General features: G+C 48.6%; 1 protein-coding gene across 5 annotated transcripts in view; it reads right to left on the reverse strand.

The window, feature by feature from the left end:
* Nucleotides 1-1324: 1324 nt before the first annotated feature.
* Nucleotides 1325-25595, reverse strand: part of Slc28a1 (solute carrier family 28 member 1) — a 47946-nt gene continuing 23675 nt past the window's right edge. For 4 of the 5 annotated variants that reach the window (XM_013118957.3, XM_021231669.2, XM_040729500.1 and 1 more), the window contains 10 exons: nt 23705-23785; nt 21419-21499; nt 18080-18205; nt 11326-11456; nt 8568-8736; nt 8270-8467; nt 4962-5043; nt 3968-4066; nt 3745-3856; nt 1325-3457 (listed from right to left, as the gene is read on the reverse strand). In XM_013118957.3, the coding sequence (XP_012974411.1) occupies nt 3385-3457; nt 3745-3856; nt 3968-4066; nt 4962-5043; nt 8270-8467; nt 8568-8736; nt 11326-11456; nt 18080-18205; nt 21419-21499; nt 23705-23785 (1152 nt within the window). In that variant the 3' untranslated portion in view covers nt 1325-3384. The remainder of the gene's footprint in view (nt 3458-3744; nt 3857-3967; nt 4067-4961; nt 5044-8269; nt 8468-8567; nt 8737-11325; nt 11457-18079; nt 18206-21418; nt 21500-23704; nt 23786-25595) is intronic. The other variant, XM_040729505.1, reaches the window with a different exon arrangement.

Genomic DNA, 25595 nt, shown 5'->3' on the forward strand with positions numbered 1-25595 from the left:
AGTACACATAAATACATGCACACAAACACTCATACACATAAGATAAAAATTAATTATTTAAAAATACCAAACATCAGAACCAGTAAAATGACTCAGTGGGTAGAGAGGTTGGCATATAAGTCTAATGACCTGGGTTCAATCCCTGAAAAAAGACTGAACAAGGTTGTCTGTTGACTGGCACACACACACACACACACACACACACACACACACACACACACACACACACACACACACAGTAACATTTATGTGCACACAAACATATATCTTACACACCCGTAACAAAAATAAATAAATTTAAATACTCAAAGTCTCTTAACTATGGATGCCTATAAAATCCAAACTAATTACACATTTTCTTATTACAAAAGGAAAGAACCAGTGCACAATTATAATCAGATCAAAGTAAACCCAAAACCCAACCGTGTACAAAGCTCAATCTCTGACATTTGGGACTCATTCCTGCTCTTCTGGACTCCCAAAGGCTTGGGCAGTTCCATTTCCCCAGCTCTGCCATTTCTAACATGCACAGCTAGACTCATAGACTCAGGCCAGCTCCACTCCTGCTGCTGTCATTGGTGGTCATCCCACAGTCCTGGCATCTCCCATGTGCTGGGGCCTCCACCGCAACTGAGGCTGCACCTATACCAGTGGCCTCTTCAGGAACCCTGACTCTCACACCTGGTGCTGCTGTGCCTCAGCTTCTCTCCATGACCCCTCAGTCCTAGGGCTGCCACTGTAACTGAGGCTGCATCTTCACCAATGGTCCCTCCTAGTCCCACACAGCTCCAAACCTCATGGACTCCTTGTTGCTCTCCATGACCCCGGCATGCCTTCAAAGTCAGGACGATGTGTGAGACTCTTTCACATTGCCGTATTCTGCTGCTGGCTTGATGTACCGCCTTGACACTCCAATAGTTACTGCATGCTGATCTTGAGGAAACACTTCCCAGAAGGTTTTATCTCAGGTTTTATGTTAGTCACAGCAGACTGGTCATGCCAGCTCATCAGCATTGACTGTCCCAGTAAACTAAGTTTCACTTCCATGGACTCTTAATTCAAACTACCATACAAATGGCCTTGGTAGTCTTTGAGGGACTCTGAAACTTCATACGCCAGGTCTCCATCGTCTGCATTTTTCTCAACATTCCTGTTTTCCAAGTTCCCACAGAGCAGCCTGTTAAGTTCTATGCACTCAACAGCTTTTCCAGCCTGAAGTTCCAAGGGCATCCACAATCCTCTCCAAAACCAACAAAACCCTACTCTCTGGTACCAATTTCTTTGGTTTCCTTGTGTTGCTGTGATAAAGCTGACCACAACCAGCTCAGAAGGAAAGAGTTTATTTGGTTTACATATCTCAAGCACAGGCCTTTACCTAGGGAAGCTGGAGGCAGGAGCGGGAGAAAGCAGAGACCACAGAGGAACACTGCTTCCTGGCTTGCTCTCCACAGCTTGCTCGGTTTGCTTTCCTATAGCATGCATAGGCACCTGCCTAGGAATGGAACCGCCCACAGTGGACTGGGCCCTCCCAACCGACAATCCACAGATCCACAGACTTGCCCACGGGCCAGTGGAAGTGATTCCTCAGTTGAGGTCCCTCTTCCCATGTGATTCTAGTTTGTGTTGAGTTGTCATAGACTGATCAGCACAGGGATTTGGAAATATTTGGAAGCAAACATCAAAACCTGACCTAATGGAGCTCAAGGCATGACATCAGGACAAGAGGCAGAAAGGAGGAGCTGTCTAGTCACCCAATAGAGTCCCTCAGACACTGGCAGGCTAGTGTATCACTGATTATAGAAATTTTAATGCCCTGGGCTCAAAGCCTGTCTTTTCTTCTTCCTAGCTATGTTTCATTAGGCAAGTTACTTCACCTCTCTGGGGCTCTACTATGTCAACTAGGGATAACAACCGCGCCAGCCTCATAGGATAGTTGCGAGGACTGAAAGAAAACCTATAAAGCACTGAGAGTCATAACTGATTCCAGTTCTGTGCAAACATTCGCTGGTGTCACAATCAGGGAAAATAGAGCAATGTGACTCTGAGATATTTGCCCAACTGTATTCTATGACACCTTCAAAAAGACACTTTTACCAAGAAAAGTTCCTGGAGCTGGGAGTGGTGGTGCATGCCCTTATTAATCCCAGCACAGTGAGTTCCAGGACTGCCAGGGCTACATAGTAAGAACCCTGTTATAAGCAAACAAACAACAAAACAAAGAAACATCTTGGGCTGGCAAATGGCCCCTCAGGTAAAGAACTTGCCATGCAAGCCTGAAGACTCGAATTTGATCCTCAGAATCTATATAAAGGTGGAAGAACCAAATCTCAAAAGTTGTTTTCTAATCTCCACATGTCTGTGATAGCACTCACATCCTTACACTCACATCACACTCATGCACAAAAAATGTCATTTTAAAATGATAGTTATATTACAACTACTACTATTATTATTACTGTTTTGTTCGAGTCAGGGTTTCTCTACGTAGCCTTCCCTGTCCTGGAACTCTGTCCGTAGACCAGGCTGGTCTCAAACTCAGAGCTCCATCTGCCTCTGCCTCCTAAGTGTTGGGATTAAAGGTGTACGCCACTACTACCTAGCTGCATTTCGTTATTTTTAATGGGGAGAGGTGGGGCATGTGCCGTAGCACACATATTCTCTCCTCTCACTATGGGGCCCCAGGATCAGACTCGGCTCACCGAGTTGAGCTGCAGATGCCTTTGCCTGCTGAGATCTCCTGACAGCTCAAATAGCAAGTTCTTATGGGCCAGGTGTGATGGACACAGCTGTACTCCCAGCACTCGGGAGGTGACAGCAGGAGGATCAGGAGTCATCCCCAGCTGCAGAGTGAGCTCAAGACCAGAACGAGCTGCACGAGGCCCTGTCTAAAAACCGTATCAAACGAACCCTGTCCAACTTTAGTTAGCTCAGGGCTCCAAACTCGCACCTGCTGAGATGCTGTCCCTCGGGGCACCAGTTTGGAAAGCACTCTGGGGGACTGCGTGAAGGTGGGTGTCTCTAGAGGCAGCTTCTGGAGGGGGTGGGACCAACAAGTGTGATGCTCGGGAGGGAGCAGGGAGGAGGCTTTGGACAGGTACACATGAGGATCCCAAGGGAAGAGGAGTAGAGGGGACCAGAAGGTGAACTGGCAGAGGGCACGGGAGCAGGAGAGACGCTGGGGACGCACACTTTAAAGAGGCAGCACATGGGGGAGTAGTGATGTGACCAGGGCGGGAGGTGTTTTCATTTACGATGTCTCCAATCCCTGTAGCACCGGTTCCCAACTGTAGAACTGTGGAAGTAGTGATGAGTTCCATGGCCTCCTGAGGACAGACACTTTCTGGGATGAATGACCCCTGAGGGTAGGAAGCTGTTCAGTTCCAGCTATGTGCAGATCGTGCGATTGTAAAATCGACAGCAGTTGTCCAATGCCTCTGGGCCGAACTCCAAGCTGGTGCTGAAGAGAAAGCAAACAGTAGGGTAGCAGGCCATGTCTGCAGCTGTTAATAGACTGTGCAGCCCTGGGAGAGTTGCTGCACATCTCTGGGTCACCGTTCCTCCCCAGCATTGGTCTTTAAGCTTTCCTACACCCCCTACCCCCACCCCAACCCGTCTCCATCAGAGCTGCTGTAGCCGTAACTTTCCTCCTACCCTGCCCCCTAATACTGAAAGCACGAGGGTACTTGTCTTTCTGTGACTGGCAGTCCAGGCTAGCCACCACCCACCCACGGCCCAGGCGCTCACTTCTGGAAGACCTGGCCACAGCACTGGTACACCTCAAAGCTGCTGCTGGTGAGGGTCTGATTCAGAAGAGGCACACAGTCCACCTCGAGCCCCCTGGGCACATAGAGGATCCCTGTGGAGGGAAGCCGCTTGGAGGCTTGGCCCAGGAGCCAACCCTGCCTAAGAGGCGCTAGAGAACCAGAGGGTAGAGTTCTGAGCCTGTTGGACTTGGACCAGCACTTACCTGCCACACAGGCGTTTGCCAGGGACACGAAGGCCCCAGTGATCAGCGCCCGGAGCACAATCTGGGAGAAGTCACTCCTCCGCTGGGGGACCAGAGAGGCTGCGGATGGGCAAGAGAACTTAGGGCCAAGGAAGCCACCCACCTGCCCACCTCCTGAAGTTCTGGCACTGCCCTCTGCTGCTGAGTGACAGGAGGGCAGATGTGGCCCTTCATTGTCCACTGGCCTAGCTGGAAGCATTCCGTGATGCCCCCTTTGCCCCACCCCCTGTAGCAGGAAGAGGAAACGAAGTTGGTTTCTTTCTCTTTTTATGAGACAGGGTCTTACACAGCCAGGCTGGCCTTGAGCTCCGTATGTAGCCAAGAATGACTTTGAACTCCTGATCTTCCTGCTGAATGCTGAGATTTCTGGCATGAGCCACTGTGCCCATGGATTGGTTCTGGAAGCAAGCGCTTCGGCAACTGAGCTTCGTCCCTAGCCTTGGGGGGGGGGTGTTGTTGTCTGTCTGTTTTGTTTTGTGACAAGGCCTCATACAGCCAAGATTGGGCTTGAAGTCAAGAGTCTTCTGTTTCAGCCTCCTAGATGCTGGGGTTACAGATGTTTGCCACTATGCTCAGCTAGGAAGATAAGTTTGGGGTGTGACATAATGAGAACTAAATACAGGCCGAGCCGTGTCCTGGCTATCACCTCTCTGACACACAGTTTTGCTCTCTTTAAACCAGACCAAGTGCATCTTAAAGGCTGCTGAGCCTGTCTAAGCTGAGCCGTACTCATGAGGGGTCTTCCTCTCCCTGGCTGGCTGTGAGGGCATAGTGGGAAGTAGAGATGAGCCAGAAAATCCACATTTGGGGGAGGAAAGTGGGGAGCAGAGAGGGGTCAGGGTGAGGCACCCTCCATTTACCCTCCCTTTACACTGCCTGTCACCTCCATCACCCCTCCCAACCCTCCCCTATGAATCCTCCTGGCTCCTGGGTGCTTCAAAGCCCAGGGACTCACTGAGGCCTCCCAGCATGATGCCGATGGAGCTGAAGTTGGAGAATCCACAGAGGGCATACGTTGTCAGGATTTCTGCTCTGACCTGGAAATACAGATCACAAGGAGGCCTTACCCCAAGCAATGAGGCCTCCCTCCTCTTAATCCAGTCCATTCCTTTCCGCCTTGGCAACCTGCTCCTTCACCAGCATCGTACTCCTGCCTCTTTAAGGCAGCTCCTAGTCCACACCTCAAAGACCCAACCCCCCTCTCTCAGCTGCCCTTCAGCCTGTATCCTAAGCGCCCTAACTGTCCTCAAGCTCACGTAACTGAGGGCGGCCTTGAACTCCTGATCTTCCTGTCTCAGCCTCTGAAGTCACAGACAGTAATATACACTACCACACCGAATTTGTGTGGTGCTGGGGATTGAACCCACGACTTCATGTGTGTTAGGCAAGCACTCTCCCAGCTGAGCTACATCCAGTGACCAGCTTTTGGGATCTGGTTCAGACAGGTTCCGTGTGCTGAGGGCAGTCTGAAGGTAGCTCTTCTCCCAGCTCTGCAGTCTCTTGCTTCTTTCTGCAAATACCTGAAAGACCATACCTCAACCGTGGCCCCCGCCAGGCTGGAGCGGGTGGTCAGCTGCAGTCAGCCATTGGGAACCCAACCTGACTGGCTTCCCAGCTTGTCTCCACTGTAATCAGCTGGAGTTGGTCAACGGCCTCTGTAGGCTGCGATTTCTACATCTGGGATGTGGGAATAATAGTGCTAGCCTGTCGAGGCAGTCACAAGCCATGTAGTGTACAGAAAACACCAGGTATGCATTAGGCTCTTCTCCCATTATGCTCTGAAAAGTTGTTTAATTTTCCAGAAAGAAATGTCAAGAGCCAGAATGAAACATTTCAAGAAAAAAAAAAAACTGGTTGCCATCCATACCACCTCACCCCATAAAGTTAATTTTAGACCACTGAGGGAAATAAGAATCTGAAGTATAAAATGGTGGGATATATATGACAATAATGATTAGAGTTACGAGGTAGTATTATTATATTCATTTGGGGGTAAACTAAATAAAGTGAAGCTCAGAGGTAAGGAATTGGCAGTTTGTATATCCAAAAGTCAGCTATGCCAAAAAATTCAGTCCTATTTGACTCAACTCACAGTCTTAACTGTTTCATCATATTGTTTTGGGAATTTAATGCTCCCCAGATGATCTTCTAAGAATTAAAAAGAGAGAAAAGGGAATTAAGGAGAAATAGTTGGTATAAAATTTTTTGTTGTTGTTGTTGTTTGTTTTTAGAGACAGGGTTTCTCTGTAGCTTTGGAGTCTGTCCTGGCACTCACTCTGTAGACCAGGCTGGCCTTGAACTCACAGAGATCCGCCTGCCTCTGCCTCCCGAGTACTGGGATCAAAGGCGTACACCACCAATGCCCAGCGAAAAATGAAATTCTTTCAAACAAAATGAAAGTGAGAAAAAAATAGGGGAAAAATACAGGAAACGCTAACCGAACCCAGGCCTGATGACTTGGACCTTATAATCCTAGCTAGACGGAGTCAGGAGACTTCCCTGGGTACCTTAATGACACCCTGCTTCAAAACAAAAAAATTGAAACATTTGTGAAGGTAAGAAAACGTTCCTGGAACTCTTTATGTAGCCAAGGCTGGCCCTGATCCTCCTGCCTCTAGTAGCCGGGTATTGGGATTGCCAGCATGTACCACACAGCTGCAGTCTACGCAGTGCTGGGGATCGAACTCAGAACCGTGTGCATACTATTCAGACATTCTACCAAATGAGCTACACCCTCAGCCCCCAAACTTGCATGTAAGTACAGACTTCCAACGCTGCCTTGTTTCTGGTGGCAACTGCAGTGATCGCAGCGAGGCGGCACTTAACCACCACACAAAGTCAGGAAAGTTGCTGCAGGCGGGCTCTGCACGGGGTTCTGCTCACCCACATCTGAGGAAGCTCCTGAAGAAATGACCCAGAAGCCAGAGAAAGATCTACACGCGGAGATACTCATTTCAACATCGTCACACACACAGCCAAATAAGGAGTTCAGATGAATGACCCAACAGCACAAGACCGGTAAGTATGGGAAGGCACTCACATCGGAGCCTGTGAAATGGGTCAGCAGCAAAATGCACGCTGTTAAGGCGGACAATCTGAGCTCAATCAACTCCTGCAAATTGTTTTCTGGCTTTCATGTGTGCAACATGGCAGGAACACACACACACACACACACACACACACACACACACACACAGAGAGAGAGAGAGAGAGAGAGAGAGAGAGAGAGAGAGAGAAATAACTATTATCAAATATTGTAAAGATACATGAATTTTGGAGCGGGGCATGGTGCTACACGTCTTTAATCCCAGCACTCAGGAGACACAGGTCAGCCTGGTCTACAGAGGGAGTTCCAGGACAGCCAAGGCTACATAGAAAAATTCTGTCTCTTAAAAAAATCGGGGTGGGATGGACATAACTTCCAAATGGTGCATAGCTCAGTGGTTAGCATGCACAGAAAGGGCCTGGTTCCATCTCCAGCACTGAAAATAAAAAGCTACACACGCCATAAAGATGAGGGGAGAAAGCCAGCTACAATGTACGGCCTATAATAACTGTGTAAACTCTGTCTTAGAAAAACAAAACAAAAGAAGCTGCTCATGGAGGTTCACAACTGTAATCCCCGCACTCCAGAAGGATCAGGAGTTCAAGGCCATTCTGCCATGAATCCTTGGCCAGCCTGGGCTACATGAATCCCTGTCCTCTAAACAACACAGGAAAAAGAAGAAAATGGATAACATAGCAACTGTCATCATAGGATAGTGAGATTATAATTTTCTTTTATTCCCAACATTATGTTGTACTCTTTCAGAAAGGCTAATGTCATAATCTTGTTCATGGTGGTGCTTTTAGAATAAATGTCAACAAAAAAAGCCAAGCCCTAGGCGGTGCACCGTGTGTATCATCAGGGGCTATGGGGAGGGTCTGCTAGCTCATTTATTCGTAGCTCACCGGACACTCCCACATGTCCCTTTGGGGAGAGGTGGCAGGTGCTATACTCCTGTTTTCCAAGAGAGAGGCAAGGCACAGTAGCTCGCTCAAAGCCAAAGCAAGCAGTGGCACATCTGGGACTTGATCTTAGACAAATCCCTTTCGGGAGCCCACAGTGCGGCCCTGATATCTGTCAGGTCTGCCAGGATAGCCGGATATGGATGCTTAATTGCCACCTCAGTGTGTCTCAGGCAGGCCCAGGGAAACACAAAAATGGGGGCCTACGGAATGCTGTGCCATCCCCGGGCTGCCAGGAAGGGATGGGACACTCACAGAGATCCACTGTTTCTTGTCACCGAGCCACTCCTCAGCCCCTGCCAGGCGCCGCTGCTTGTACTGGGAAAGCTCTTGATAGGCCACAAACTCATTTAGAAACAGCTTGATGCCCAGCAGCTCAGCCACCACTGGACAGTCCTCCCAGGCCACGCCCATCAAGAAGGCCACAGGCCGTAGGATGTAGGAGCAGATGAGCTAAGGATATGGGGCAAGAGAATTGAGTCAGACAAGGACTCTTCTGGGTCTCCATCTATCATTCCCTGTCTTGAGACCATCCCTTCCACAATAGCCACACCTGGAAGCTGAGTCCCTGGATATCCACCATGTCCCCCAGCCAGGAGAGGGCAGCGTTGATGAAGGCCAGGACAGCCAGGAAGGCAATCAGATTGGCAGCAATGTTGGCAACGATCTTCACTGAGACGGCAGCCCCAGCACTGGCTGCTTCCACGAGGTTCTGAGCATCTCTACCATTGGGATCAATAGGTGTCATTACTTGCATGACCCCAGAAGCAGGAAAGGTCCCCACCTTATAGGTTCAAAGAGAAACCTTGGACAGAGGGCTTCAGAACCAAGGAGGCTGCTTTCTTTTTGAGGCAGGGAGAAAAAAGAACTTTGGGGGTTGTGGAGGGCACGACACCTGCTGATCAAAGAATGAGAAAATACCCAGGTTTCTGGGCTGCGCTTCGAGACAGGAGTTGACAGTTCAGTGTGTCTCTGGCCAGCTGAAAGCAAGCTGGTCCCAACCATGTTGTGTTGTAAATTCAGTATACCACTCACATTTTGAGGATCGGAGGGAGGGAGGGAGGGAGAGAGAGAGGTAGGGAAGAAGGGAGGGAGGGAGGAAAGAAGGTTTTGTTTTGAGACAGGGTCTCTCTATGTAGCTCTGACTGTGCTGGAACTCATTATGTAGACCAGGCTGGCCTAGAACTCAGAGAGATCCATCTTCTCCCAAGTGCTAAGATTAAAGACCTGCACCACCATCCGCCATGTCTGGCTTCAAATTGTTTTTATTGATCACACAATGAAATAAAAGAGTTTTTGATAGATTGGTTTGAGCAAAATATTTTATTAAGAGCATCTATTTCTCTTTATTTTAAAAAACAACCAGAAGCCAGGTATGAGGGTACACACCTTTAACTCCAGCAGGTCTCTGTAAGTTTGAGGACAGCCTGGTCTACACAGTGAGTTCTGAGCTGGCTGCATCTAAGTTTAAAAACCAAGATGCTGCTGCCCAGGTTGATGACCTGGGTCCGATGCTTGGAATCCACATGGTAGAAGCAGAGAACTAACTTCCGTGAGAATTGGGCGGGATCAGCCTGCTCTGGAGAGGCCAGAGACACACTGAGCTATCAACTCCTATCTTGCAGGCTTCTCAGAAACCCGGGTCTTTTCTTGGTTCTGTGATCAGTAGCCCCTTTTCCCTCTTGAAGTTCTTTTCTTTCTCTCTCTCAGAAAGAAAAGGAGGTTCCTCTGAATGTCCTGTGACCTCCACACAAGTGCTGTGGCGCATGTGAACACACTCACATACACACACAACAAATAAATGAAATGCAATAAAAAGATATCTATGGCCTGGGGTTGACTCAGAGGTTAGGAGATCTTGCTGCTTGCAAAGGACTCAGGTTCAGTTCCCAGACCCCACTTGGCAGCTTACGACTGACCCTAACTCTAGTTCTAGGGGATCTGTTTCCTTCAGATCTCTAAGGGCACCGGGCATGCATGTAGTACATTTACATACATGAAGGCAAAACCAATCATATACCTAAAATAGAAAGAAATGAGCCTTTGTGTTTGTGTGTATACATGCATGTGTGTGTACATATGTGTGTGCGTGCATGTGTGTGTGTGAAGACGTTCACTAGAAAATATGTAATAGAGGTTAGGTATAATTCAACTGGTAGAGTGCTTTCCTAGCATGTGTGAAGCTCCGGCTTTGACTCCCCATAGATTGGATGTGATAGTACCCTATAATCCCAGCATCAGGCAGCAGAGACAAGAGCATCAGAAGCTCAAGGTTATCCTCAGATACCTAGCCAGTTTGAGATAGATGGGACACTTTAGACCTTGCCTCAAAACAAAACAAAACAAAAACAAAAACAAAAACAAAAAATCAAAAAGGATGAGAGGAGGAGAGAGAGAGAGGATGATAGAGTTGGTTTGTAGTCTATTTCCATAGGGCAGAATAACCCCAAAACCCTTGTGTCTTTTCAACATCTGAGTGTTGAGACAGAATTTTCTATGTAGTAATGATGGCCTCCAATTCCTAACCTTCCTGCCCCCATCTTCCAGGTCCTGGGATTACCGATATACAACACCACACCCAGCTTCTCAACACTTTTAAAGGATTGGTTAAAGTGATGATTAAGAAGGTGACAGAGCCTGGCACTCCACTTGTCGATGTGAGGCTGCCACCTGGTGGTCAGAGAGATCAGGCACGCAGAGAAAGTGGCAGGGAGAAGGCCGGGCCATACCAAGAGCGGAGCCACATGCCCAGAACCTTAACCAGTCCCCTTTTTTCTTGCTGGTCAGAAACAGGTTATGATTTGAGAAGTGAAATCAGTATTTGTTGTTGTTTTTCTTTGTTTTGTTCTGTTGATACAAGTCTCACTATCAGCCCAAGTTGGCCTAGACCTTGCTATGCACCCAGGCTGGCCTTGAACGCTCCGTTTTCCTACATTAACCACATCAGCAGGTCTGGGTTCAGGTTGGAGAGATGGCTCACAAGTTAAGAGTAACTGGCTGCACTTCCAGAGGACCCAAGCTCGATTCCCAGTGCCCACATGGAGGCTCTATGCCTCTAGTTCCAAAGGATTCCATACCCTCTTCTGGTCTCCTCAAGCTCTTGGTACAGATACAGACACAGGGAAATACTCATACATACTAAATACACAAATTAGTTCTTTGAAAAAGAAGAGTGTGTTTTTGCGTGTGAGGTGATGGGAGAGAAAGCTTCATGAAAGACAGAAATGAGCCAAGGACAGCACTGTCCCTCTCTACCTCTGCTCCCACACCCGGCACTACCCTCTGCCATAGCCTCCCCCTGCTGTGCTCACCCGTAACCCAGCTTCACTCCTTCCTCACTCCGGAACTTGGACTCCTCCACCTCCGGGTAAACCAGCTTGGAGAGGGCCAAAGCGCAGGGGGCTGCCATTACGGAGGCAGCGATTAAGGAGGCAGCATCAATCTGCAAGAACAATGGAGAGTGTGGTCTGGGGGCGGGGGGGGGTAATCGTAGAGTGCCTGCCTAGCCCTGGATTTGATCTCCAGAGCCGCAGAGTCAGGCATGGAGGGGCATGCTTGTAATCCCAGCAGGATAAGAAAGCCAAGGTCATCCCCAGCTACGCAGTGAGTTCAAGGTCAGCCAGAGACCCTGCCTCGAAAAATATAAATATGTAAATGACAGGGAGGTTATAGGGGACAGATAGCAGAAATGTGGTGGCAGAGGGACATGTCTTCATCCCAATAGTGTGTCTCTGCTGTATTACTGCTGGCATGGTCACTCGTAATCTCTTTCATGCTCAGGGACTCTCCCAGTACTTCTGCAAGGGCCCATGAGCTGGCTGAGCAGGTAAAGGTGCTGTTTAGCCTAAAACCTACATCCTGAGTGCAGTCCCTGGAACTGACTGCTGCAAGTTGTCCTCTGCCTTCTACCCACACACGTACATCCACACAAATAAGGTACGTGTAAAAAATAACAAAAGAGAGTGACCGCTGCTTCCCTAAAAAATACTTCTGTATGGTAGGCAGCGCAAGTATTATTGCCCCATTTATATGCAAGGAAACTGAGGCTCCCAGAGAATAACTATGATTTTCTCAAAATAAAAGAAGGGCGAATTGAAATCCAACATGGCTTTTGACTCCAATTTCACAGGTCCTCCTCCTCATCTCTGGGAATCACAGGTGAACAGGCATTCCAGCAAGATGACAAAATAACACCAGCTCGGGGAGGCAGGTGCTTCCAAGACACACACCCTCACTACTCCAGAGACAAATGAGACAGCCTCCCCCTCTGCTGCATTATTCACCAAATGGTGAAGTCAGAACCAGCTCAACTGTCTAACAATGAGCAAATGGCCTTTAAAAAAATTGTTTATTCTGTGTGAATGAGTGTTTTGCTACGCAATGGTGCATTGTGTTGCATCATGTGTGCCTGATGCCTGTGGAGGCCAGCAGAGGGCCTCGGTCCTCCTGAAACTGGAGTTACAGATGATTGCGAGCAGTCACGTGGGGGCTGGAACATGGGTTCTCTGTACAGGCAGCCAGTGCTCTTACCCACGGCCATTGCTCCGTCTTGATCTCTGGGAAATGATGCTTCTCCAGGCATCATGCAGTAACAGGGGAAAGTCCCCCACAACATCGCATGAAGGGTGGGAAACAAACACCAAATCTCCTAGAAACTCCAGAAATAAGTCCCCCGAGTTGTCAGCACACTGGCTGTCCCTGGTGACCTGGGTTTAAAGTAATTTCTTCCTTGCTCCTTTTTGATATCTTTCAAGGGTCTGCACCACTTTTATAAACAGAAAAGAAACAGATCTTTTCTCCTTCCATTTTTTAGTAAGCAAATAGCAGTTTTCTGGGATGCAGCTCAGCTGGCATCTATCACCAAGAAGTGTTGGGTTCCATCCCTGGCATCGCAGAGACTGGGAAGGGTGGTGCGGTCCTGTGATTCTAGCACTCTGGAGGTGGTGATGGAAGAAGAATCAGAGTTTCAAAGTCATTATGGTTGCTCAATGAGTTTGAAGCCAACCAGATACATGAGAACCTGTTTTTAAAAGGGGGTGGGGCTGGAGAGATGTCTCCACAGTTAAGAAGGCTTGCTGCTCTTGCAGAGGACCTGAGTTCAGTTCCCAGCCTCCTATCAAAACAGATGACCTCTTCTGGACGTGTGGCACACACCTTTAGACCTATCAGAGGCAGGCAGACCTCTGTGAGTTCAAGACCAGCCTGGTCTATGTAGTAAATCCCAGGCTAGTCAGAGCTAGACAGTGAGCCCCTATCTCAAAAGGGGGGGGTGGGGAGAGGAGAGAGGCAGGGAGGTGAGTTTGCAGGGGCTAATAAAAGCAGAGGGCAGTTCACAGAGGACAGCCAGGAAGTGCCAGGGCAGAAACAGGCCTGGGGATCTTCAGGCTCTGAATTTCTCCTCCTTTTTCTAAACTGGTTTGTTTCTCCTTAGCCAGAAGCAGAGACCACTCAGTATGGAATTGAAGTGCCGCTCATAGAGGCTCAAGTGTTAAGGCTCGGCCCTCAGCTGGCAACTGAGAGGTTACTGACTTACAGCAGGGAGGGGGCTAGCTTCACCACCAGGCTAATCCAACAACACACTGAGTTGGGAGGGAAGGCCTGGTCGGAAGCAGGTCACTGGGACATAGGTCACTGGGACACACCTTTAAGGGTACATCTTGTGTCTAGACTCTTCCTCTCTGTCTCTGCTCCCTTGGCTGCCATGAGGCTGCTGGGCATTGTTCTGCCACACTGCCATGCTGTTCCATCTCAACACGCACCCACAGTGAGCATGGGTGGAAACCTCTGACCGTGTGATAATTAATAAGATAAATCCTCATTTTCGGTGTTTCTCTGGGGAGCTTTGTCATAGTAACAGAAAGCTCACCACGCATCATGGAAACAAACTTGCCCCCACCTCCCGTTACGAGCACTGAATGGCAGGCCCAGGACCCCGATCCTTCCCCAAAAAGGGCAGTTTGCATAGGTGCCCTCTTCAAACTTCTGAGGCTTCACTTGCCTCCTCCCTGGCTGCCCAGTCCCAGCGTGGACCGTGCCACACCTGTAGTCAGGGGCTTCTCCATCCGCCAGCCTGGATCCTGACCTCTTCTTCAGCTTGAAGAGCATGCCCTGTTTGTAAGCTTCATTCTTAGTGGGGAACACATTCCAGAGTCATTGCAGCCACAGCCTCAAATCCCACAGTGGCCATGCCTGTTCTTCACGGAGAGGTGGAGGCCTGCGTGCAGGCAGGGGAGCTGCCACCCCACAGCAGCCTACTGAGGCCCCTCTGCACTTCCACCAGCTGCCCAAACCCCCTTCTACCCGGGTGTTCTGCATGGAAAGAGAGGACAAGAGAACACCACCTTTCAGAAAGGTATTTAGGGAGAAAGGAAATAAAGGAGCCAGTCACAGGACAGATTTCCAATCTTACCATGACCGCTTTTTCAGCATCATGCTATGTGTTTTCTGTCCATCTTCAGTCCATCTATTGAAGTCAGGCAGCCAGTATATCTGCCCATTTTACAGATGTGGAAACTAAACGACAGAGTCACTTTGCCCACTCAGGATCTTGAAGACCCTGTTCCACGTGGGGACAATTCAATAGGAATCATGAGTGGCCAATTCCTGAATGTTACCCTGACCAGCTTGGGTTCAGAGACCCCCTGCAACAAGAGACCAGTTCATTTGGGTTTGCAGTAAAAGCTGTTGTCTATTCGAGAGCCTTTGGAACAACAGTGTAGTTGGAAATATATGTGGCAGTCACAACAGACTGACAGATTCAGTCAAGCGGCACTTGAGGCTGTGGGACAGAAGAGAAGACCTAGGCTAGCACTGCCCAACACAAACACGATGGAGACCACACACATAATTTCACACCAGCCACATTCTTTTACACGGGGTCTCGTGTAGCCCAGGCTAGTCTCACATTTGCTATGCAGATGATAGTGACTTTCTCCTCCACCTCACAGGTACTGGGCCTATAAGACATGCCATACCACACAGAAGAACACAAGCACATTTCCTGTGGCCAGTAGCCGCATTTTTAAAAGTGCAAAGAAAGCCAGGCCTTCCGGGAGCCGGTCGACAATTCTATTTGGGGAGGCTGAGGTAGAAGGTCACCAGTTAAGACCAATCTAAGTAACTTATTTAGTGAGACATCATATATATATATATATATATATATATATATATATATATAAGCTCAGTGGTACAGCTAACATATACATATATATACGTATATATACACACACATACATATATATATATACATACATATATATATATATAAGCTCAGTGGTACAGTACTTGCCCAACATTTGGGATAGAGGCCCTGGGTTTGCTCTCTAGCACTAAAGAAAGAATAAAAGAGGAGAGAAAGTTCATGTTTAATGTGTTTTAATTAACCCAATGTATCTCCAAAGTTTTTCTTTCCATCCACATAATACTATAAACTTATTTAATAAAATATCTTAATTTTTTCTATGCAAAGCCTCCCTCCCATACACCTCTTCTCAAACTAGCCATGTTTCAAGTGCCCAGTAGCTCCTAGCTACTGTGTTGGATAGGTCCTGGAATTACCCAGATAACTACAGTAGGCAGGATATGGGCCAAGGGTCAGAAGCTGAGGCACAAAGAGCAGTCTGTGAACTGAGGGGAGATGGCTCAGCAGGTAATTTGTCCTAACAATCCTTACCTCAAACCCCAGAGCCCAGGGTGTAAGTAGAGATCCTGCTCCCAAGGCTGTCCACCCGGGCTGGAGGGATAGCTCAGCCGTTAAAGGCTAGGCTCACAACCAAGGCTGTCCACCCATCCACCACAAGCATGCCTTGGACACGTATGCCACTGTGCTCACACACAAGCAACAATGGGAAAAAATTTTAATGAATCTGTAAACTGGCATTGTAGCTCAACAACTTGCCTAGCATACACAGGGTCCCGAGTTTGTCACCCAGCTGTACAAAAACAAAACAAGGAAAGACTCTGGGACTCTCCCTGGGACAGGGCAGGAGGCCAGGCAATGATGGCCAAGGGCAGGTGGGGGCAGAAGAGAGCTTCAGCCGGGGATGGGGGAATTGAGCAGGGAAGAAGGGAAGGGGAGGAAGGGAAGGGGGAGGAAGGGAAGGGGGAGGAAGGGAAGGGGGAAGAAGGAAGGCCCTTTCCCCAGGCCCCTGCTATGGTTGCAGGCTGGGGCTCCCCACACACACACCGGGAACCCTGTGGCAGCCTCTATACATGTGTAGGGCTACAGAGGAGGGGTAGCCAGGCTGTCAGCTGGGAGGGAAAATGTCCCCAGGGCTAGACCTGGACTTATGACTGAAAAAGAGAAGGAAGGAACTGAGTTTTAAGCCAGATGGTGTAAAAGGGACAAAGGTCTTCCGGTATGGATGATCTTTGGCTTAATGACTCAAACAAATACTTTTTACATCAAGGTGGTGTTAAAGTGATAAGCATTTTGTAGAAATTGCACTTGACATTTTGAACTGTCATCTCTCCTAGGTTAGCCAAATGCAGTGGGTGCTTTCTTGCAGTGCTGGTGGCAGCATCCAGCCAAGCCCCTGATCTAGTTCCCTGCTCCCAGGCAGGCCAGGGGAAAGCTTGGTGCTGACAGTGTACTGTCTATGATGGAGCAGGTTAGATATATTCCATGCATTTTCATCTTATAATGCATTTATAGATTTGTTTACTGGAGATTAGCCCACAGTATACCCAATACAGTCAACGGTTCTTAAGGTTTTTTTGTTTGTTTCATTTATTTGTTTGTGTTTTTGGTTTTTTGTTTTGTTTTGTTTGTTTGTTTTGTTTTGTTTTTGAGACAGGGTTTCTCTGTAGCTTTGGAGACTGTCCTGGAACTCGATCTGTAGATCAGGTTGACCTCGAACTCACAGAGATCTACCTGCCTCTGCCTCTTAAGTGCTGGAATCAAAGGCGTGCGCCACCACTGCCCAGCTTAATTTTATTTTATTTTTTGAAGTAAGGTTTCACTATGTGGCCATGGCTGGCCTTGAACTTTTAATCCTCCTGCTTCAGCTTCTGGAGGGCTGCAATTATAGGTGTTGGTGACAGATGTATCTTTTATTTATTTATGTTTATTTTAGTGTGGTATACTGAACTCAGGGCTTTCTAGATGATCAGCAAATGCTACTTGTGAGACACATCTCTTATATTTTAAGTCCTAGTTAATTACTGGAGGTCTCTGCAAAGCTCACGTGGCTAGAAAAAACATAGGGATTATTTTTAATACTGACCACGAGGTCCAGAGCAAAGTTAGGATATTTAAAGACCTTCAGATGTGAAAATAGTATGTCCAATATGCCACTATGAGAAACAGTTCAACGAACAAAGTTTGGGGTTTCAATTTTTGTCTGTTTTGTTTTTGGTTTGTTTGATTTTTGAGGCAGTCCAGCTCCAGATATTGATCTGGAGCTTCTGATCCTCCTGCCTGTACCTTCCAAGTGCTAAGATTATAGCTCTTTATAAAAAAAATTAGGGGGTGTGTATAGGGGCAGTGGCACACACTTTTAATCTCAACACTTGGGAGGCAGAGGCAGGTGGATCTCTGAGTTCAAGGCTGCCTGGTCTATAGAGAGAGTTCCAGGACATCCAGGGCCACACAGAGCAATTCTGTCTTGAAAAAAACAACAACCAAAAAGTGTGTGTGTGTGTGTGTGTGTGTGTGTGTGTGTGTGTGTGTGTGTGTGTAGGGTAATAGGGCAGATCTCCTGGGATAGCCTAGATGTGAGACTATGGAAAAGTGAGCACACATTTTGGAGACAGATAGATTTGGGTTTAACCATTAATTTGTTCTCTGAGCCTCGATTTGCTTATCTATAAAATGGGGATATTAGAGTGCCCAGCATAGCACCCGATACATATTAAGGGCTTAGTAAAGGGAATTCTGGGAATCTGTCCCAACAGGCATCTAAGAAGCCTGAGCAAGTGATTCAGCCCAGCAGGCCTGCTTTGCTCAGGCAAAGATGGGCTTTGATTCAGAGAGGGGACACCCCGTGGCTGCTGTGGTTGTGTGGGGCTTCCAGAAAGGCAATTTCAGGGCTTTGGCACAGCCAAGCAGCTGAAGGTTCTACCTACCCCAAAGGAGATGTAGGCGCCCAGGAGGCTACCAGCAATAGTAGCGTAGCCTCCAGTCATGACAACGTGAACTTCAGAGAGAGTCATGTCTGCCAGGTAGGGCCGGATGAGCAGAGGAGCTTCGGTCTACGAACAAGACAGACAGCAGACAATGAGCTGGGGTGGCTGGGCGCTGGTCTCACCGCCCTTGGCCTGGAAGTGGTGGTGGCCACGGTGGCCTGGTGGCCACGGTGAGTGATCTCAAAGGAGGAAACAGAACAGTGGGTTCCCACTCAGCCGAGTCTCTCTGGACCTCACTGTCCTCCCACCTCCTCGGAAGGACCTCCATCCACTCGGTGTTTCACAGTGCTCCCTGTGTTGACACATGCCATGTGCCTCACACGCAGGCACCTTCTCAGTGCTTACAACCTGAGACAGAAAAGGCCCTCATTTTCCAGGGGAGCAGACAGAAGCTTGGGAGGGGAAGCAAGCTTGAACTTCTGATGAAGTCAGGGGGACGGGTACCACCAAGAAAGGAGCTGGGCGTGCAATGGGCATTTGCTTTGGGACCTGTGGGCAAGTCTGGACCAATCTCCATTTGTCACTGACATCTTGGTACTGCTCTGCAGATTAGGGAGTTGGGAGGATGATGGCTAATCTTCATTGTCAAGGTGACTGGGTTTAGAATCACCATGGAAACACACCTCTGGGTGTGTCTGTAAGGGTGCTTTCAGAGAGGTCTGAGAAGGGACAACCCACCTACGCTGAATGTGGTGACATCATTCCACCAGCTGAGGCCCAGGAAGAATACAAAGTAAAAAGGGAGCTGAATGCCAGCATTCGGCTCACTCCGCTTCTGACTGTGGACACGCTAGGACTGACTGCCTCACACTCCCGCTGCCAGGATAGACTCTACCTCCAAACTGTGAGTCAAAATCTCCTTCCTTCCTTAAGGTGCTCGTGTTGGGTGTGTCACCACAGGGTCAAGAAATCTAAATACACGGAAGGGGCAAGAATTCCTCCCTGGGAGCAGGAGAGGGAGGGAGGTCAAGGGGGAGGAGGTATAGATAACAATAAGAAGCCAGGTAGACGCATGCTGTGGTTTTAGAGGGTGGTAGACTCTATGAAGACATGCGAGAAAGAAGACCTCCTGGTTGGGGAATATTGGCAAGGACCTTTGGAGGATGTAGCATTGGGTTACTGTTAGCTGGGACGGGAAGGAGCCAGCCCCAGACTGGTGGATCAGCAGTCCAGGCATAACGAAGGCCTTGGGACAGGGATAAGTTTGGCCAAGTCTGGGAAGTGCTGAGGAGGAAGACACATCTGCCACAGAGTGCTGTGTGTGAGGACTAGTTTGGTACGGAGGCAGAAGAGGACAGATGGTACCAGGGGAAGAAGTTCCCTTGTTTGGGTAGGGCATGGCATGAGGTGTGTGTGTGTGTGTGTGTGTGTGTGTGTGTGTGTGTGTGTGTGGTTTTGCCCATATTAGGCAAGCGTTCTACCACTGAGCCACGCCCCCCAGCTCCTTGGACATGTTTTTGACAGGTCATTCAGATGTATGTCTAAGGGTGGATGGCAGGAGCGAGGATGGAAGCGTGGAGATTGCAGTGGTCCAGGAGACTGGCAGCACGGCTCACAGCAAGGAAACAGGCAGGATCAGGGATGGATGAATGCAGAGCAGAGTGAGGAAAGCAGAGGAAGGCAGGATGACTTTCTGAGTCGTCGGAACTGAGTCGTCGGAACAACCCCTGGGAGATGTTACTGCTTCCTGGAAGTCTTTTTTTTTTTTTTTTTTTTTTTTTTTTTTTGGTTTTTCCAGACAGGGTTTCTCTGTGTAACAGCCCTGACTGTCCTGGAACTCACTCGGTAGACCAGGCTGGCCTCGAACTCACAGAGATCCGCTTGCCTCTGCCTCCCGAGTGCTGGGATTAAAGGCATGTGCCACCAATGCCCAGCCCGTGAAAGTCTTAAGAAGATGCAGCTGTTTGGTGAATTTGAGACATCTCTGAGTTATTACCGACTCAGAGGGGTAAGAAGCCTGTCAGTCCAGAGTTCAGGGAGGAAGGATGGGCGCGGGGCTCCAGATCAGGGCACATGTAAAGCATCTGCAGCCATGGGGCTACTGTAAAACCTTGGGGAGGGAGTGTGGACTGCATAGGTGGCCCAGACCTGGCACGGTTTAGAGTGCAATGGTGTCGGCAAACCTTGAAGGCTCCTTACTCCATCCCCCCCCCCATAGAAACGAGGCAAAGAGCTGGAGGTCTAGAGCAATTGAACTTAGACACTCTAATATACTTTGGGGGCTTTTTATGGCAGCCAGGGTTACACCCACTGCTATTGATGTTTTCTCAGCGAAACAGGCTATGGCTTTAAGCTTTCGCAATAGTCAGGTTTGTATAGTTCGGGGTCCTCCTCTTCTTGGGCCTCAGATTGAACATCTTAAAGAGATGTGGGTGGTGGTTCACACCTGTGATTCAAACACTGAAGAGGTAGAGATGAGAGGATCAGCAGCTGAAGGCCTTTAATCCCAGCACTTAGAAGGCAGGGGTAGGTAGGTCTCTGAGTTCAAGACCAGCCTGGTCTATAGAGCTACAGGCTACACAGGGAAACCCTGTCTCAAAAAACAAAACAACAAAACAAAAGTCAAGAGAGAGAAAGAGACAGATAGACAGAGACAGACAGAGATAGATAGAGAGACAGAGGGGAGTTATTTTGGGAACAACTTATCTGCAACCATATCTGTCTAGAATACCAAACCCTTTGAAATTAGCACGCTTGTATCATAACAAAAAATAGGTGAGTGTTTTCTAAAAACTCCTAAACTACCCAATGAAATAAGAAATCGCTTGACAAGGGTATCTCATAGGGACTCTCTGACATACACAGTTTCCTTCTCAAGAAGGTCAGGTCTGAAGAGATGTAGGAGTCCCAGTGCCTTCAAAGCCATAGTTATCTTGAAAAACACATTTCAGTCAGAGGAAAACTGAGATAAATAATACAGTGGAAAGAAGCCTGCTCAGCAAACAAACAAACAAACAAACAAACAAAACCTAAATGTTGTCTTCACTTATCCCTGGGGGATCTTGGCCAAACCATTCATACCTTCCTGGCCTCAGTTTCCCCATCTAATGCTTGTGAGTCTCTAAGCTGATGACAATAGCCTAAGCTGGAGTGGCAAAGGTGCCAAATAGGTCATGTCTGGGTTTGGCATGACATAGGCAGGGCATGCAGCCACCAAACTGAGCATCCTTGGGCAGCAGCCTTCAATGACCCTGGGGGCAGGTTTAAATGGCTCTCCCTCAGATTAAATAGGATCCCTGCTCCTGCCTCCAGTCTGTTTGGGGTAGCTGCAGTACCCACCTGGCTCACAAAGATGTTTCCTGCCACACTCAGGGTCTCAGTGGCTGACGTGCCCATGGTGACCTGCATCAGCCAGGCAATCTGAAAAAGAAAAAAAACAAAGCACTCATGAGTTGACATTAGCAATCCCAGACTCAGAAAGAGTTGGGGGGTGAAGGTATCTTAGAAGTCTTCCTTCTAGCCCAGAGTCCTGCTGTGGCTTGAATGGCCTCTCCCAAACTCATGTTGAAATTTACTTAGCACTGGGGTGTATTAAGAGATGATGGGGGGCTGGGGAGATGGTGGCTCAGTCTGTCAGGTATGGACCCCCAGCACCAGTGTAAAAGGTATGCACTGTAATCCCGGTGCTGTCGAGACAGAGGCAGGAGGATCCCTGAGACTTGCTGCTCAGCCAGTCTAGCCACATAAGTGAGCTCCAGGTTCAGTGAGAGACCCTGTCTCAGAAAATAAAGTGGAGGGTCAGCCAATGAGCTCATCGGGTAAAGGAGTTGCCACCAAGCCTGCCTGATGACCTAGTGGAAAGAGAAAGCCAACTCTTGACAGTGCTCTGACTGCTACACCCATCTGTGGCATGCATACATACATACTGTATATATATATATATGTATATATATTTGTTTGTTTGTTTTATGTGTATTGTGTGCAGGTGCCTGAGGCTTGCAAAAAAAAAAAAAAAAAAAAAAGCAAGCATCAGATCCCCCAGAGCTAGAGTTACAGGGAATTGTGATCTGCCAAGGTGAATGTGGGAACCCAGCTAGGTCCTCTGCAGGAACAGTACATATTTTTAGCCACTGAGCCAGATCTCTAGGCCCCAAATAAATAATTTTAAAAAGTGTTAGCTGGACTTGGTGGCATATATTTCTGTTTGTTTTTTGAGACAGGGTTTCTCTATGTAGCTTTGGAGGCTGTCCTGGAACTAGCTCTGTAGTCCATGCTGGTCTCGAACTCACAGAAATCCGCCTGCCTCTGCCTCCCGAGTGCTGGGATTAAAGGCATACACCACCAATGCCCGGCCGGTGGAATAAAGTTTTAATCCCAGCAATCAAGAGGCACGGGCAGGAAGATCTCTGTGAGGTCAAGGCCAGCCTGGTCTACAGAGTGAGCTCCAGGACAGCCAGGGCTACACAGTAAGACCCTGTCTCCAAAATAACGTTTAAATTTATTCACCATAATGTCTAGCCTAGTTTTCCTCAGATACTTCACCAGAAACTTCCTTTTCCAAGTAACATTTGGTAGCATGCCAGGGTCCAGAGTTCAGTGGGAAAGGGTTCGGGACACACTGTGCTAGATAGGTTCTTCCCTGGAATGTCTCTGCACTACTGCCGCCTCCCAGCCTGTCCTTGTTCAGCCTCTTTTCACATGTGTTTGGAAAGAGCCTCCTCTTTCCCTCCTGTCCAGGGCAATCATTCTCTGTCCCTCCGGTCCTGCTGGATTCAAGCCCTTGCGCATTCGTCCAGCTAACCACATTCTCCAGACCCTCCCGTGGATTCTGCTGGGTGTGCTCTTAGCCTTGGGTCACTTTTTATTCCTGCTGCCATCCAAAGGTGCTGATTTTTATTCTGAGCTCGACTGGCTAAAGCCTCAGAACCCTTTGCCAGGTCTGATGCTGTCAAGCGCTGCCCAGTGCTATCTCCAGCATCCTAATGCTATGCAGAAAATCTCATACACCTGGGCACATTTGGGCTATGAAGATGGCTGCCAAGCTTGAGTTTGAGCCCCAGGTCCCACATGGCAGAAGGAGAAAACCCAACCCCAGCGACGTGTCTTCTGACCTCCACATGTGCATCCTGCTATGTATGCATGCATACATGCATGTGCACACACACAATAAACAAATAGACACATGCAAGAGTCTTTTTAAAGTTAGTATGCTTATAGCAGCTAAGTCTGGCCAATGTGACCTGTGTTATGACCTCTCAGGATCATTTTGATATAAATAATTTTTCTCCTAAGGTCTTTGTTGCCTCATAGATTCCAGCCCTCCCTCCCATAGAGACTGCATTGAATTTTGATGCCATTTTCCCCCTGGTATTGGGACAAGAGACCTTCTGAAGGGATGTTTGGTTAGGTTTGGAGAGAATGTGAAGTGTGGGAGCAGAGGATTCTGGGAAGGTATGGGTCCAGAAAGCGAGGAATTCCAGGCTGGGGAGGCGGACCTTGAGTCATGGGATTCCGGGAGAGTACGGGTGCTGAGGGCAGGGGCATCCTGGAACGATGGGGTTCTGGAAGGGTGTGACCCCGAGAGCTGGTGACTCAGAAGAACCAAGCACAGGCCTGAGGACTCACCTTCAGGATCACCCACTGCATGAGGCCCAGGTAGTAGAGAACCGACATGACACAGCTGAAGAAAACAATGATGGGTAAAACCTGTGGGAGCAGACAGCGCCCTGGTTAGAGGTGCGGGCAGCGCCTGGAGACAGCCCGCTCCCCCACAGCCCTGTCGAAGCCCTGGGGTCCTATGGGAGACCCAGGTGACCCCCAGTGAGGCTTCTTTCAGGTCCCCCTGTCTCCCCTGTTCCTAGTAAGGCCGCTGAAGCCCTCTGCTTCTCCCCAACAGGAATCTGCGCTGGTCTGGGGGGGAGGCTGCCTTTACCATGTTTTCTTTATCTAGTGTGAGCATGAATCCTTGGCATTGTCATGAGGGTTAAAGGAGCTGGCTCAGGTCTAGCTCCTCTGTGTAAGTTCGGTTCTGGTCTTTGGCTCTGGACTGATTGGGCCCCCTGCACTCTGGGCCGGAATGAGGGAGCCCTCCTCATTGTAGCTTTTTGCTTCTGTTCCTGGTCATCAAGCCTGTTGCAGAGTTATCCTAGCCCTGCAATTAGCATCTCATCCTGCCACCCAGCTTCCTCTTCAACCCTGCCAGGACCCTCGCATCCATCCCTTCCTTCCCTTCCAGGTCCACAGCCTTTGTTGCTACAGCTCTTTCATTTATTCTTAAAGATTTATTTTATTGTTTTAATTATGTAGATGGAGGGGCATGGTACTAGTACCTGCAGAAGCCAAAAGAGGGCACTAGATGCCCTGGAGCTGGAATTACAGATGGTCGTGAACCACCTGACACAGGTTCTGGGAAGCAAACCAGTCCGCATGCAAGAGCAGGGCGTGCTGCTCACTGCCGAGCCATCTCTCCAGCCCCAGCTTCAGCTCATTTGTAGCAGCGGAACTTGCATGTCTTTTGACAGAGGGCTCATTCAGTAGCCCATAGCATGGCCACATGCGGTGAACTAAATGTCAAGACGTGAGGACAAGGAAGCTCTGGGAGTCTCTTGGGAAGTCGCACCCACATCTTGAGTATATGCCCTCTTCCTAAGACCTTTTCACTCTCTCAGTGCTCATGCTAAGAATAAAGCCAGGGAGCCGGGCGGTGGTGACACAAGCCTTTAATCCCAGCACTCGGGAGGCAGAGGCAGGCGGATCTCTGTGAGTTCGAGGCCGGGCTGGACCAATAGCCTCCAAAACAATACAGAGAAACCCTGTCTCATAAAACCAAAAAAAAAAAAAAAAAAGAAAAGAAAAAAGAAAAAAAAAAAGAATAAAGTCAGGGAACAGGAAAGTAAGCAGGAGCTCCTCCCAGTGGGAACTTGTGGGAGGATTCTCAAGGCGGTGGTGGCACATACCTTTTGTCCCAGCACTGGGAGGCAGAGGCAGGTGGATCTCTGTGAGTTTGAGACCAAGCCTGGTCTACAAATTGAGTTCCATGACAGCCAGGACTACACAAAAAAACCTTGTCTTGAAAACAAAAACAAACAAACAAAAACTAGGCGGTTAAAAGAGAAAAGAAGAGGCTTAACAATGGGCATATAATGTGTTATTACACCATAGAAAGGCAAGAAGTTTGTGTGGACATGGGACATCATTTGAAGGGTTTGCAAGTGACCAGTGACAGTGGGCATCTGAAAATCAGTGGCTGAGGACCAGGGCTGGGGGACATGTGCCTCTTAGGTCCTTCTTCCTGTTGAAGTGTTTGTCCTACCCATGTATCTCTTTCTCAAATAGTTCAAAAGTCCTGCAGAATTGCTAATAATATGGGAATTCTCTCTCATTAGAAAGCGGGAAAGTTGTCCCAGCACTCAGGAGACAGAGACAGGCTGATCTCTATGAGTCTGACACCAAACTGGCTTACAGAGCAAGTTCCAAGAACAGCCAAGACTACACAGAGAAACCCTGTCTCAAAAAA

Source organism: Mesocricetus auratus, unplaced genomic scaffold (genome assembly GCF_017639785.1).
Source record: "Mesocricetus auratus isolate SY011 unplaced genomic scaffold, BCM_Maur_2.0 Super-Scaffold_4256, whole genome shotgun sequence".
Lineage (NCBI taxonomy): Eukaryota > Metazoa > Chordata > Mammalia > Rodentia > Cricetidae > Mesocricetus > Mesocricetus auratus.